Source organism: Aspergillus japonicus (assembly GCF_003184785.1).
Source record: "Aspergillus japonicus CBS 114.51 unplaced genomic scaffold BO86scaffold_82, whole genome shotgun sequence".
In the NCBI taxonomy this organism is placed as follows: domain Eukaryota; kingdom Fungi; phylum Ascomycota; class Eurotiomycetes; order Eurotiales; family Aspergillaceae; genus Aspergillus; species Aspergillus japonicus.
Window position 1 is genome coordinate 17,888 of NW_020291719.1, and position 12,071 is coordinate 29,958.

The 12,071-nt window shown below is 55.7% G+C and overlaps 6 protein-coding genes across 6 annotated transcripts; 1 reads left to right on the forward strand and 5 right to left on the reverse strand.

Annotated features, from left to right (window-relative positions):
* Positions 1–65: 65 nt before the first annotated feature.
* Positions 66–840, reverse strand: fkbp3 (peptidylprolyl isomerase family protein FPR2; the record flags this gene model as incomplete). The annotated part of the gene is made up of 2 exons (XM_025674740.1): positions 411–840; positions 66–234 (listed from the first exon to the last, which is right to left on the reverse strand). The coding sequence occupies exons 1-2, from the start codon at positions 653–655 to the stop codon at positions 66–68; spliced, it is 414 nt and encodes a 137-aa protein (XP_025522911.1). The 5' UTR covers positions 656–840.
* Positions 841–1,076: 236 nt separating this feature from the next.
* On the reverse strand, positions 1,077–2,416 carry BO86DRAFT_393000 (cytochrome b5-like heme/steroid binding domain-containing protein). Its single transcript, XM_025672924.1, has one exon. It carries the CDS (start codon positions 2,368–2,370, stop codon positions 1,174–1,176), a length of 1,197 nt encoding a protein of 398 aa, XP_025522912.1. The 5' UTR covers positions 2,371–2,416; the 3' UTR covers positions 1,077–1,173.
* Positions 2,417–3,103: 687 nt separating this feature from the next.
* On the reverse strand, positions 3,104–4,378 carry aspf4 (allergen Asp F4). The gene has a single exon (XM_025667033.1). It carries the CDS (start codon positions 4,155–4,157, stop codon positions 3,165–3,167), a length of 993 nt encoding a protein of 330 aa, XP_025522913.1. The 5' UTR covers positions 4,158–4,378; the 3' UTR covers positions 3,104–3,164.
* A 2,221-nt stretch (positions 4,379–6,599) lies between these two features.
* On the reverse strand, positions 6,600–7,379 carry BO86DRAFT_393003 (isocitrate lyase/PEP mutase family protein). Its single transcript, XM_025672925.1, has one exon. The coding sequence runs from the start codon at positions 7,327–7,329 to the stop codon at positions 6,616–6,618; it is 714 nt and encodes a 237-aa protein (XP_025522914.1). The 5' UTR covers positions 7,330–7,379; the 3' UTR covers positions 6,600–6,615.
* A 439-nt stretch (positions 7,380–7,818) lies between these two features.
* hosA (histone deacetylase HOS2) lies at positions 7,819–10,092 on the forward strand. Its single transcript, XM_025667034.1, has one exon. It carries the CDS (start codon positions 8,309–8,311, stop codon positions 9,764–9,766), a length of 1,458 nt encoding a protein of 485 aa, XP_025522915.1. The 5' UTR covers positions 7,819–8,308; the 3' UTR covers positions 9,767–10,092.
* A 351-nt stretch (positions 10,093–10,443) lies between these two features.
* ssuA (RNA polymerase II subunit A C-terminal domain phosphatase) lies at positions 10,444–11,316 on the reverse strand (the record flags this gene model as incomplete). Its single annotated transcript, XM_025668465.1, has 1 exon — positions 10,444–11,316. The coding sequence occupies one exon, from the start codon at positions 11,314–11,316 to the stop codon at positions 10,444–10,446; it is 873 nt and encodes a 290-aa protein (XP_025522916.1).
* Positions 11,317–12,071: the final 755 nt, after the last annotated feature.

Below are 12,071 nucleotides of genomic sequence, written 5' to 3' on the forward strand. Positions count from 1 at the left end.
CCCCCATTCCATCTCATGTAACCCCTTTCCAATCCTATCGCCAAAACCAAAATTCAGACCCCAAGTTACAACTCATCCTTCGCCACCCCATCGATCCCCACCAACTCCGTCTCGAAGATCAACGTCGCCCCGCCGGGGATCGGGCCCACGCCGCGACTCCCATACCCGTACTCGGGGGGGATGGTCAACGTGCGCTTCTCGCCGATGCACATGTCGAGAAGGCCTTGGTCCCAACTACACGCCAAAGAAGTTAGCTTGTTGCTGTCTGTCTGTCTGTCTTGCCCAATGCATCTCCAGCGCAATCCAGCCCAGCGCAAATCCACTTGACCCAACCCAACTACCCAGCTCCAACACCCCCATCCAACTCAATCTGCTAATGAGAGGGGAAAGAAAGGCCAAAAAAAACTCACCCCTTAATCACCCGCCCAGCCCCCAACTTGAACACCAACGGCTGCCCGCGCTTGTAGCTGGCGTCGAACTCGGCGCCGTCCGCCGCCAGCGTGCCGCGGTAGTGCATGTGCACCGTGTCGCCGCTCTGGGTCTTGCGGCTGCATTCGACGGGGTGGGTGACTTCGATGCCGAGGTCGGATGAGGCCGCCCAGGTGGTGGTGAATGTGGCCGTTAGGGCGGTGAGGGCGAGGGCGAGGAAGTGCATTTTGTTTGGGGAGGTTGGTAGGTTGTTTGGTGGTTTGGTGGGTTGAGGGATTTGGAGGATTTGGGGGGGAGGTAATGGTCGTGGTAGTGGTGGTGAGGTTGAAAGGAAGTTATGGGTTACGTACGTTTTATGTTCTCTGGGGGCGGCAGTGGAGGTGCCAATGGAGAGTGATCGGTGGGTGGCGGGCGGTGTTCCGCTCCCGGGAGGGGTTGGACTTGGACTAGGACTAGGGTGCTTTTGTTCGGTACTGACCACCTACCACGTACCACTACTACCGACGGGATCAGTGGGTGGTTGTTTTCTCTCAAATAAGGCAGGGGTCTGCTCATTCTTGAACAGAACAAAGTGTATTGGACAATGGTAATCTTGTCAATACTACCTATTAATTGTCGCGCGAGGTGTGTGGACAGCATAGTCAGTTGATATATTCTATGAGTGGTGCTATATCTATATCCATATATATCACAGTCACAAATCCAGGGTATCATTGTCTAAAGCAACATCAGTTTCCCCCCAACTCAATCCATCGCATCCAACTCATTCCCCTCTCCAAAACTCTCTGTCTCCGTCTCCGCCACCAAGATCCCAACCAAACACTCCCCCAGAATCGCATCCCAATTCACCCACGGATGGATCTCCATGAACAGCTGTCCGGAATCCTTGCCCACCCCGCGCAGCAACTCCCCTTTCCCGCCCGGGTGGAACGGCAGATACGGCGTGATATTGTACACCTTCCCCTGGTAGGACGTCCACGCGTCGGCCCCCTTGCGCCCGTTCTGCGCCTTGAGCATCGACGGCGTCACCCGGATCAGCGTCGGGGGCAGGTTCTTGCCCCGGAGGTTGTTGTTCGGGTTGGATGTCAGGGCCGCCCAGTCCAGCGGCGAGTACCCCGGTTGGAGGATGTGCTTGTTCTTGTTCGACGACGCGGAGGACGAGAGCGGCTTCACAACCAGTTTGGTCGGCGCGAGGGAAGAGGGGGAGGTGCGGCTCGGCGGCGCGCGGAGGGACGAGGCTGCGGATGGGGGTGGGCGGAGGGAGCCTGCTGGCCCCGCGGCGGAGTTTGTTGGGCGCGGAAGGTAGCGTCCTGCCGTCAGGGAGGATGATAGTGATGGCTGTGGCTGCTGTTGGGCTGCGGTTGGGCGGAGTCGGGGGAGAGGTGGCGGAGGCATAGACGTGGTTTTGGCGGAAGTAGTCAAAGCTGTCGCGGACGGTTGGGAGGAGGGAGGGGTGATTTGTGGAACCGGTAGCGGTGGCGGAGGCATGAGACTTCCATTGCTTGGTTTAGGTCGGAAGGCTGTTGCTATTGCTGCTGTTGCTGTTGCTGCTGTTGCTGGTGCTGCTGTTGCTGGTGCTGCTGTTGCTGCTGCTGTCGCTGTTGTCGATGGAGGGGATAAGGGGTCTAGCGGTCCATTGTGGCGGGATTGATGGACTTGCGCGACATCTGGTTTGGTCTCGTTGTCCAGGCGTAAGGACGGTATCTCAACAGAAGGCACGTACGTCGCAGAGGCTTTGGGAGTGCTTTGGGTATCTTCTACAGGGACATCGGGCTCGAGAGTCTCTGCAGCGTCCCTGGTGCTCTCGGTAGTAGGCGGTTTCGCGGATGTCTTCTCAGGCAGAGATTCAGGCTGAGGCTGAGGCGCCCAGGTAGCAGGCGGATGTCGGTAAATAAGATAGCATGCAGCTGCAATCAGCGTTGCGACTCCGACCCAGCCCATGCTAGGCAGTGATACAATCGGGTGAGTCGTGGCAAGGGAAGGGAGGAGGCAAGCAGACAGAAAGGAACAATTATGCGGAGGGGAAAGCTGAAAATGACGCCGAAACGCCGCCTATCGGCACGTGGTCCCTGCGTCGGCCCCTGATCGCCGCCTCAGGAATCCTCTCGCCTCCGCCGCGGCCAACACTATCGACTACATTATTAATCACAATATTGCTTAGCAACTTCACTTCAGAAGGAAAGCACAAAGGAGAACGAGGAAAAAGAAGCGAGTTACCGAATACCATGCCATATTCCTGCAATTTATCAGTCATATCGGGCTTGTTACGAGCCGTATCGGTATTACTACTTCATGGGTCTATTGTTGCTCCCTTGATTGTTCGTACGTGTTACTCAAAGGAGCGAAACGTGAAGAGGGGGGAAGTACAGCGACCAAAGGCTTTTTCCAGCAACATATAATAATATCGACACGAAGTCTCGGCGTTGAGTCAAAGAACAAAGATGACTACATCAAGACAAACCGCATTGGTTAGACAAAGCAGTGCCTCAGGACTCCTTACAATGGTTGATGTGAACCAGGGTACCACTCTAGAACCAAACTACAACTATCAGATATCACCAATCAGGAATAGATACGATAACATTGGTATGTACACTCGAAACAGAAAATAGGAGTTGGATGGTGTTCACAGTAGTCCGGCAAATCACACATGTTAAGAGTTTCCAACCCAGCATAAAGGAAACCATAAGGGGAATCTGAGAAAGAAGGAAAACGACAAATCACACGGAGACGATCTAGGCGAAGTCAAGCTCAACGTCCAAGCGGACAGCCTCCTCGTTGGAGTTACCACCAATGCCGTCAGCATCGGCGAGGTTGGAAGTGTAGGCGTTGATGACAGAGGCGAGAGCGTTGCCGATGGTGGAGCACTTGGAACCGGTGTGGTCGCAGATCTTCATACCCTGGACCTCCTGGCCAGCGTTCTGGGCCTGGATGGCGGACACGTCCCAGCCGGACCAGCCGTCGTTGCTAGTGTTACCGAAGTCGAATTCACCCCAGGTGCAAGAGTAACCGCCGTACTCGTCAGTGGGAAGAGAGTCACCCTTGGCAGCACCCCAGCCACCCTGGGAGTCAGAGTCGAAGGCGACGTAGCGAGTCTCACCGGCCTTGATCTTGAACTCGAGAGCCGAGTTGCCGTACCAGCCGTTCAGGCCACCGTTGGGACCGATCTTGTTCCAGAACTTGACGGTCCAGTCGTCGGACGAGCTACCCTGGAAGCGGACGACATACTGGTAAAGACAGGCCTTGTCCTCGCTGACCTCGATGATGTTGCTGCCCCAGGGGCTGCCGACGTTGCCGGAGTAGTAGATGGCATCGGTGGTGCGCTTGGCGTTGGACTTGGCTCCGAAGCCCGAGCGGGAGTAGCTCGACGAGGTCGCAGACCACGACTTGCAGGTGCCGTCGGCAGAGGAGACAACCGAGGCGGAGCTCGAAGTAGCGGCAGCAGCGCTGGCGGCAACGGTAGCAGAGGCAGCGACGTTAGCGCTCACCTCGATAGTGGCAGCAGCCGCGACGGTAGCAGCAGCCTTGTTGGACTCGACGGTAGTCGTGGCAGAGCCGGACCAGTCGTTGACCCAGGACTCGAGGACACCATCGATGACAGCGTAGACCTCGTCACCAACGTTGCGCTTCTCGTGGTGGTGGTGGCGGCGCTCATGGCCGTGCATACGAGCAACGGAAGAACCAGCCGTCAAGGCGGTCAACAGAAGCATGGAGTTCTTGAGCTGCATTGCGAAGATTGATGATGGAAGTAGTCTTGATGAGAGTGTTTGCTTTTGCTATGAAAGAGGTGCGAGACGAGGGTATCACGGATGTTTAAGTTGAAACCACAATCGAGACCAGGGTAGACGCAGTTGAAAGAGTGATTGATAGGCAGTTCAAGTGAATAAGGAGTGACAAGAGCAACACAATAATGAGGCCCTCGACCTGAAACAAGCAATCGACAAAGGAGTGTGGGTTGCGAGCACCTGGAAGAACGATGGATTGAGGGAAAGAAGAAAGGGAGAAGAAGGGAGGAGAGATGAGGGAGGGGGAAAGAAAGAATTAAATTCGAAATTGAAAACGAGCGAGCATCGAGCCAGACTCTCACCGTCCAGTTGGGGATGGGGGAAGTTTGTTGGTCAAGATCACGGATTGAAGGCACACCAAGACCCGTAGAGACCGACAATTAAATGAAAAGGGGGGCGGTTCCTGAACTAAAGCCAACTCTGCGCAGCCATTGGTGGTCTGCCCCACTGAGACCGCGGTTCGAGGCTCGGATTTCCCTGGATTGTTTCTGTCGATCCGCTTGTATCATACCGTTAGATTACCGTGCCTGGTACCTTACATGCACATGAGTGATGGGTGAGATGGGTGAGATGGGTGAGATGGGTGAAGATGGGCTGTAGTGGTAGGTTGCTGAAGCAGACAAACAGAAGGTTCGACGATCCAACCACAACCACAACAGCAACAACAGCAACAATGCAAGGCCTCTTCATTTCCATCTCTCACCAGTGGAATCTCCACGATCTCTCTATCTTTCCGACACGTCATAATCAATGTATCTCACCAACAGACAAGTCACCATCACACTGCTGTCCGCGACATTCGTGATTGATTAGATCTCGCGGATGGCTTCTATCCACCACAAGGAATGCTGCTGCCCGATCTGAGGAATTCAGCCCATTCAAGCCATCATCGCGCACTGCTTATCGATACGTGCCTGCTGAAGAGTCACAATCTGCAGGCGCACTGCCTGCAACTTCGTCATCCCCTGCGAGACCCAGCTCCCCCCTCGCCTCTCCTTCTACGCTCTATCCGCAGCCAGGACAACCACCGCTGTAATTTCAATGGACCACGTCAGGACCCACGAGGGTCACCGTTGTGAATCATCGGGCAACCAACTAATGATGTCAATAGCAACGGTGCGATGGACATATCGCGGGGGAGACCGATAGAGACACTGCTAAGGACTTGTGGATGCCCATGATACAGGATGAATAGGGTGGGCAGCGTATCAGTTTGACACGTACATTGCCTATACGGACTGAACAGTCTCATTGCCATCTATTCTTGCTCATTCAATATCCGACTACTCTCTCTAAGCAGGTCGAGAGTCGGTGCGCGGCGGTCGTGTTGCCCCGTCGTGTTGCGGAAATGCCTACAATACGGACGGCCTTTGTTACGGAATGGTCGGTATTGTGACTGCCTACACGCTGGACACGAATACCCTCAGGGCCCTTCAGGGACTTCAGGGTCTGTTGCCCCTCCGTCCCTGGATGCCATCAGGCAAGCCAGCCGGCGCCATGAGGACCCTGGATAACCCCCAAATCGAGAAACACCTGAAACGAATTTCGCGGTCGGATGGCCGCTGCAGAAACACCCTCATGGTGAGCAGCGACCGCAACAACATAGGCCGAGTGTTATTCCACTGTGTCTTACCAGTACGAAACAGACCATTGGAATTGAATTGACTTGGTCGCGCCCACTGACCATAACCAAGCCCACAGTAATGTCAATCGCCACCCACCAAAGGTTGGCCCGTGAGAGAAAGCGACACCAATTTCAATGGTCGAAAACTCAGTTTATCCACCTTCCTGTGTGACCGACGTTGGTCTGGATCACTTGATTCTCGAGCCCGTGCTTGCCGAGAGCCCTCAGAGTACTGAGGCCAGTAAATAAACAACGTTCCCTTGGATGGTTGCGGACTGGATGAGACGGAACCAGAGTTGCTCAACTATGGAACAACGCTCGGAACCGCGAGCCTTTTTTCGGTTACTTGAGAATGACAGGAATGGGAAATCTGCCAAGTTACCTCGCCCCTAAGTCTAGCACTAGACCAATTCATGAATAGCATGCCACACTCCTTTTTTCTGGACTTGGGAACCTCCAAAATTAGAGTGTTGCCTGTCCGGTTTGAAATGATGCTATTCCTGTCAAGGAGAGCGACTCGTCAGCTCTTGTGCGATCTTCCCCTTCCATCCCGTGTCAGGTGACTTGGTGACCGGAAAGCGACTCAGGCACTGCCGGTTGCCGCGGACGAACAACAAGGTTGTTGATTACAGTGAGACTAATTAGCTACCTAGTAGCATCCTGACCTTCGGAAATGCACACAGCATACCACAGCAACAGTTACAATATTTACATTGACATTGTTAACAGATCTCTAGAATACAGTAATCATGACAGACATAGTTCGGAGGCGACGATTTACTTCTGCAGCTCAACCCCGCCCTCGAAGGCAGCGCCGCCCGCCTCGGCGTCCACCTTGATACTCTCGTCGAGCCCGCAAACGCGGAACAGCATCTGTGGTGTCATGTCCTTACTCAATCCTGGGATGCCATCCCTCTTGAGCTTTTCCATCGCCTCCTGCATGGCCTTATAAGCTGGACCGATGGCTGCGAAAGGGAAGATGATGATCCGAAATCCCATCTCCTTGGCTTCCTGCGCCGTGATGTCCGGTGTCGCGCCATGCTCGACCATGTTCAAAAGCAGTGGCCACCCTGCCAGGTCCTGCACCACCTGTCGAGCCATTTCCTTAGATGTGATGCCCTCGAGGAACCCTACATCTGCCCCAGCGTCGCGCGCCGCCCGCAGTCGTGCCACACTTTCCTCGTAGCCGCGGACCTGCAGGGCATCTGTTCGCGCAATCACCACGATGTCGCTACCAATCCGCTGACGAGCCTGTACGGCAGCGCGAATCCGCGTCACGTAGGTGTCTTGGTCCACGAGAATCTTGCCCCCAAGATGGCCGCAGCGTTTCGTCTGAACCTGGTCCTCGATGTGAAAGGCGGCAACTCCAGAGCGCGAGTATTGTTCAGTCGTGCGAGCAACCATGATCGGGCCGCCGTATCCAGTGTCCGCATCGGCAATGACGGGCGTGGTTGGGGAAAGGTTGGAGATCATTTCCGCATTGGCGCGCATGTCGTTGAGGGTGCAGATACCCAGATCCGCATGGCCGTGAACGGAGGCAGCTGTACCGGCACCCGTCTATGCGAGCTTGTTAGCAGAATTGAGTGTGGCCGGGCTGGCGTTGCCACTTACCATGTAGAGGGCATTGAAGCCTGCCCCGAGAGCAATGCGAGCGGAGAAACCATCATACACTCCGGGAGCGACGACGAATGCCTCGGGGTCCGCGAGAGCCTGTCGTAGGCTTGTGGCTGCTGTTACCATAGGCATGATGGATGTTGGCGGCTGTATACACGAGTAAGGAGAGTAGTGTTTCAGAGAGAAGAAAAGTCAATGTCGTCGCCACTCAGAGTCGGGTCTTGAGGGCGATAGAACTGGCTTTATAGGGCGTTGATCCATTGCCCGAATCCCAAAGTTGCCTCACCCATTACTCGTCTCGAGCCCCGACCGTTCTTTAAGACCCATAATTCTTCAAGGCAGAAGTAGGCTTCTAGAAAATGTCATAGCTGCTCAACCGACATCGGCGGACGTTAGGTAATCTTTCGGCCTAGGTTCGGATTTGAGAAACACAATGCCATGGGCGAGTTCTCGGCAGAGGCGATCGATCAGAGCATTGGCACATATAATTCCGGATGGCTAATGATTTTTTTGAAATCTTGCAAGCTGCTTGCCGATACTTGCCGATGCTTACCGAGAGTCGCATTCGGCTCGGACGGGGAAGGGGAGGTTGAAGGCTTTCAATCAAGCAGCAATAATGGGAAGTCGGGACTGTCCAGTTGGCAGGTGATTGCGGGCTTTTTCTGCCGTGCCGCGATTCAACCCCAACTCCGCTCCGCTCCACTTCTCTCTCTTTCCCTCTTCTTCGCTGCATGCAATTCGCCTCTGCTCTCCCTTGGGCGCAAGAATGATCTGAAACCAATTCATCGGTCTCTTCGAATCGATATACCTCTACCTCTCATCCCTCTCCTCCGATACTTCCTCGACAACCACCTCCATGGCCCGCTCCGCTATTGTGCAAGAATACGCCCCTCCGACCTCCGCACCCACGCTCTCCGTTGATCGCAAAGTCACCCACGAACGCCAACAGAATGGCGTCGCCCGGCCTCAAGGCTACCGCGTCTCGTGGCATGCGAATCCCGCGGTCGAACTGCATCATTTCGGGCAATCGCATCCGATGAAACCCTGGCGGCTCACTCTCACGAAACAGCTGGTGATGGCCTATGGCATGCACCATGCGATGGACCTGTACCTGGCGCGCCGCGCCACATACGAGGAGATGGAGGAGTTCCACACGCCCGACTATCTCGACTTTCTCCGCCAAGTGAACCCGGGAGACATGGAGAACTCGGAACAGAGCGAGAACATTGCGCGCTTCAACTTTGGGGACGACTGCCCGATCTTCGACGGCCTATACAACTACTGCTCGCTCTACGCCGGCGGCACCATCGACGCGGCGCGTAAACTGTGCAATAACCAGTCGGAGATCGCGATCAACTGGTCGGGCGGCCTCCACCACGCCAAAAAGTCTGAAGCGAGCGGCTTCTGCTACGTGAACGACATCGTGCTGGGCATCCTGCAGCTCCTCCGCCTGCACCCGCGCGTCATGTACATCGACATCGACGTGCACCACGGCGACGGGGTCGAGCAGGCCTTCTGGTCGACGGACCGGGTGCTCACAGTCTCCTTCCACAAATACGACAAGGACAACTTCTTCCCCGGCACGGGGGCGCTCGACAGCACGGGGCCGACGCACCCGCTCAACCCGGGGGCGCACCACGCGGTCAACGTGCCCCTCCACGACGGGATCGACGACGAGTCCTACATCCAGCTCTTCCGCGACGTGATCGGGTCGTGCGTGGACGTCTACCGGCCCGGCGCGATCGTGCTGCAGTGCGGCGCCGACTCCCTGGGCTGCGACCGGCTAGGCTGCTTCAACCTCAACGTCTCGGCGCACGGCGCGTGTGTCGCCTTTGTCAAGACCTTCAACCTGCCGCTGCTGGTCGTCGGCGGCGGCGGCTACACGCCGCGCAACGTCTCCCGCGCCTGGGCCCACGAGACCTCGATCCTGCTCGACGCCCAGGACGTCATCGACCCCAACATCCCCGAGACCGTCACCTTCCGCAACCACTTCGGCCCGGACTTCTCGCTGTTCCCCCCGCTCTCCGAGATGCGCAAGCTCGAGAACAAGAACCCCCGCCCCTACCTCGCCGGCCTGCTGCAGTCCATCCGCGAGCAGCTCCGCTACATCGAGGGCGCCCCCAGCGTGCAGATGAGCTTCATCCCCCCGGACATCCTGGGTCTGCGCGAGGACACCGAGAAGGAGATCGAGGAGGAGACGGCGCTGATGGAGGAGGAGCGCGAGGACCGCGCCGGCGGCGGCAGTCTGGGCAAAGCCAGTCGGCGGAGGGAGCTGGAACGCGCCGCCGGCCAACGGGGGGAGCTGTATCAGTAGGGTCTTGCGGGTGCTATGCTACCTACGACGGTAGTGTATCTTCTTTCGATCGTGTTCTTTCATACGGGGGTCATTAGCTGCATGCCTTGTTTTCCTTTTGTTTTCCCGGTGTTAACGGTGGGACTTTTCCTTCATGGGATGAAGGATACTGGCGTTTTTTGGGTTTCATCTATGGGAGGCGGACAGTGCCATATACAGCATGTGCAGTTTTGCAGATAGGTTGTGATAACCTGTTGTTGTTGTTGTTGTTGTTGTTGTGTCTTGTATGATAATTGGTTTGGTGTTTGGAGGCATGATATGAATGTCAATCTAGACTATTTACTTGATCTATGGGGGAAGGGAAGGTTACTACTAAGAGTATGCCATTCTGAAGGCTATTGCTGTTGTCAGACTACAGTAGGTCATAGCTGGGCTGGAGGGCAGTGGTTGTACTGTAGTCTACTGTACTTGGTCGTAGAAGGAATCAACCCATGACCGACCGAGAACTTCATGAACCGAGATGCCTGCTACAGCCACCAAGGAAAGCACCCACCAACCTTGCACGCTCACAACCAGTCTAAGATACTACAAATGAACACCCGAAGTCCAACCGGCAGGAAAGGTAATGAATAGGTATTATCATATAACGATGCCAAGCAATGAAGCTCTATCATCCACTCTTGTTTCTGTTTCTGTAATCACAACCACGCCAGAGTCCACAAAGCCGGCAAATGCGGCCACTTCTCCTGCCACGCGGCGAGAATCTCGGGCACGCGCTCATCGAAATTCCGCCTCGCCTCGCCCTGCCCATTCTCCCAATCCCCCGCGCCCTCCCCAGCCTCCGCCCCGGCCGCCCGCCGCTCCTGCCTCGCTGCCTCATTCAACCGATTGGCCAACTCCAGAATCGCCTTGCCGCCGACCAGCGCCTCCTCATGGTTGTCCTTGATGTCGACATTGAACACATGCACTGGCCGGTTGAGCGGGGCGCCCTTGGCCATGAGGTCGTCGACGACGGCGTCCCAGCAGCGCTCCTCGCAGGTGATGATGACGTCCACGACGCCGCCCTCGGTGCCCAGCGCGCCCTTGTCCCCCTTGGCGACGTGGTCCACGCGCGGTAGGCCCGGCACCCAGTCCTGGAACCGCTCCGGCCCCCATTTCAGGTTGCGGTTGCGGTCCAGCATGTTCAGCAGCCCGTTGTACCGGTACAGCCGCTCGTCCTTCGCCGTCAGCTCCTCGTACATCTGGCTGTAGCTCGTCGTGTTGAAGTGGTAGATGTTCGGCTGCGTGACCGTCGGCCCGGGGAGGCGCACGAGTGACCCGGTGCCGAACGAGATCACGGGGAACGGCGAGGGGGTTGCTGTTGAGAGGCGCAGGTGTGCTTCCATGGAGCGGTTTTGGTTGGAGGCGCACACCGTGCAGAAGCGGAGTTTGTAGGAGTCTGCGTCGTTGGTGGAGGTGGTGGTGGGGGGTTGGGTGGTGGAGGAGGTGGTGGTGGGTTCGGGCGGTGCGGCATTGTCGGTTGTGGTGGTTGCGTTGGTTGTGTTGGTCGTTAAGCGCGTGGTGGCGCGCATTGGTTCTTGGTGGATTGGTTCTTTTTCCTGTTGTTGTGGTTGGGTTTGTGGTTGTGGTTGGTACTCCGGGGGTGGTGGGGGTGGGGGTGGTGCGGAGGTTGCGGTGGTTGCTGTGGTGGACGCAGTGCCTGCACTGCTGCTTGTTGAGGATACTAGTCGCGGGTCGTAGGCCATGATGGGCAGGTAGGTAGATAGGTAGTGAAGAAGAAGGTAGGATGGTAAAGGTAAAGGTAGGAAAGTGCAGTGTATCTTATGAGGCTAGCCTATCTGGTGAAGTGGGTCCACGTGGGAGGTTTTTTTTTTCTGCTTTTACGCGTTGAATATCTTCAGAAAATCTGCTGTTGTTGGGTTGTGTTGTGTTGTGTTGTGGTCGTGTCGTTGCTTTGTTCTCTGTCGGTTCAAGTTAAGGAGGTTGAAAGATGTTTTCACTAGGGCCCTGTAATGTCTACTCCCAGTCAGAATAATCCATCCGACAAGTTCTGATGATGATAACAAGCGGGTAGGAAATTGCAGGATCAGGTAAAATATGCGTATAAAAGATTTGTCCGCATAATTGGCTCGGACAGCTCCAATAAAGATAAACTCATCATGCTGCTGCAAATAGAGATGCAAAGGGGAAAAAAACACACAACTGCGATATCTTGAATACATACCTTAAGGTGGCCTCTCATTATTTGTGGCTCATTTACGTAGAAAGTCTACAGGGTGAGTGCAGTTGCAGTTGCAGTTGTTGATAGAAAGTCACGGGCCGCAGC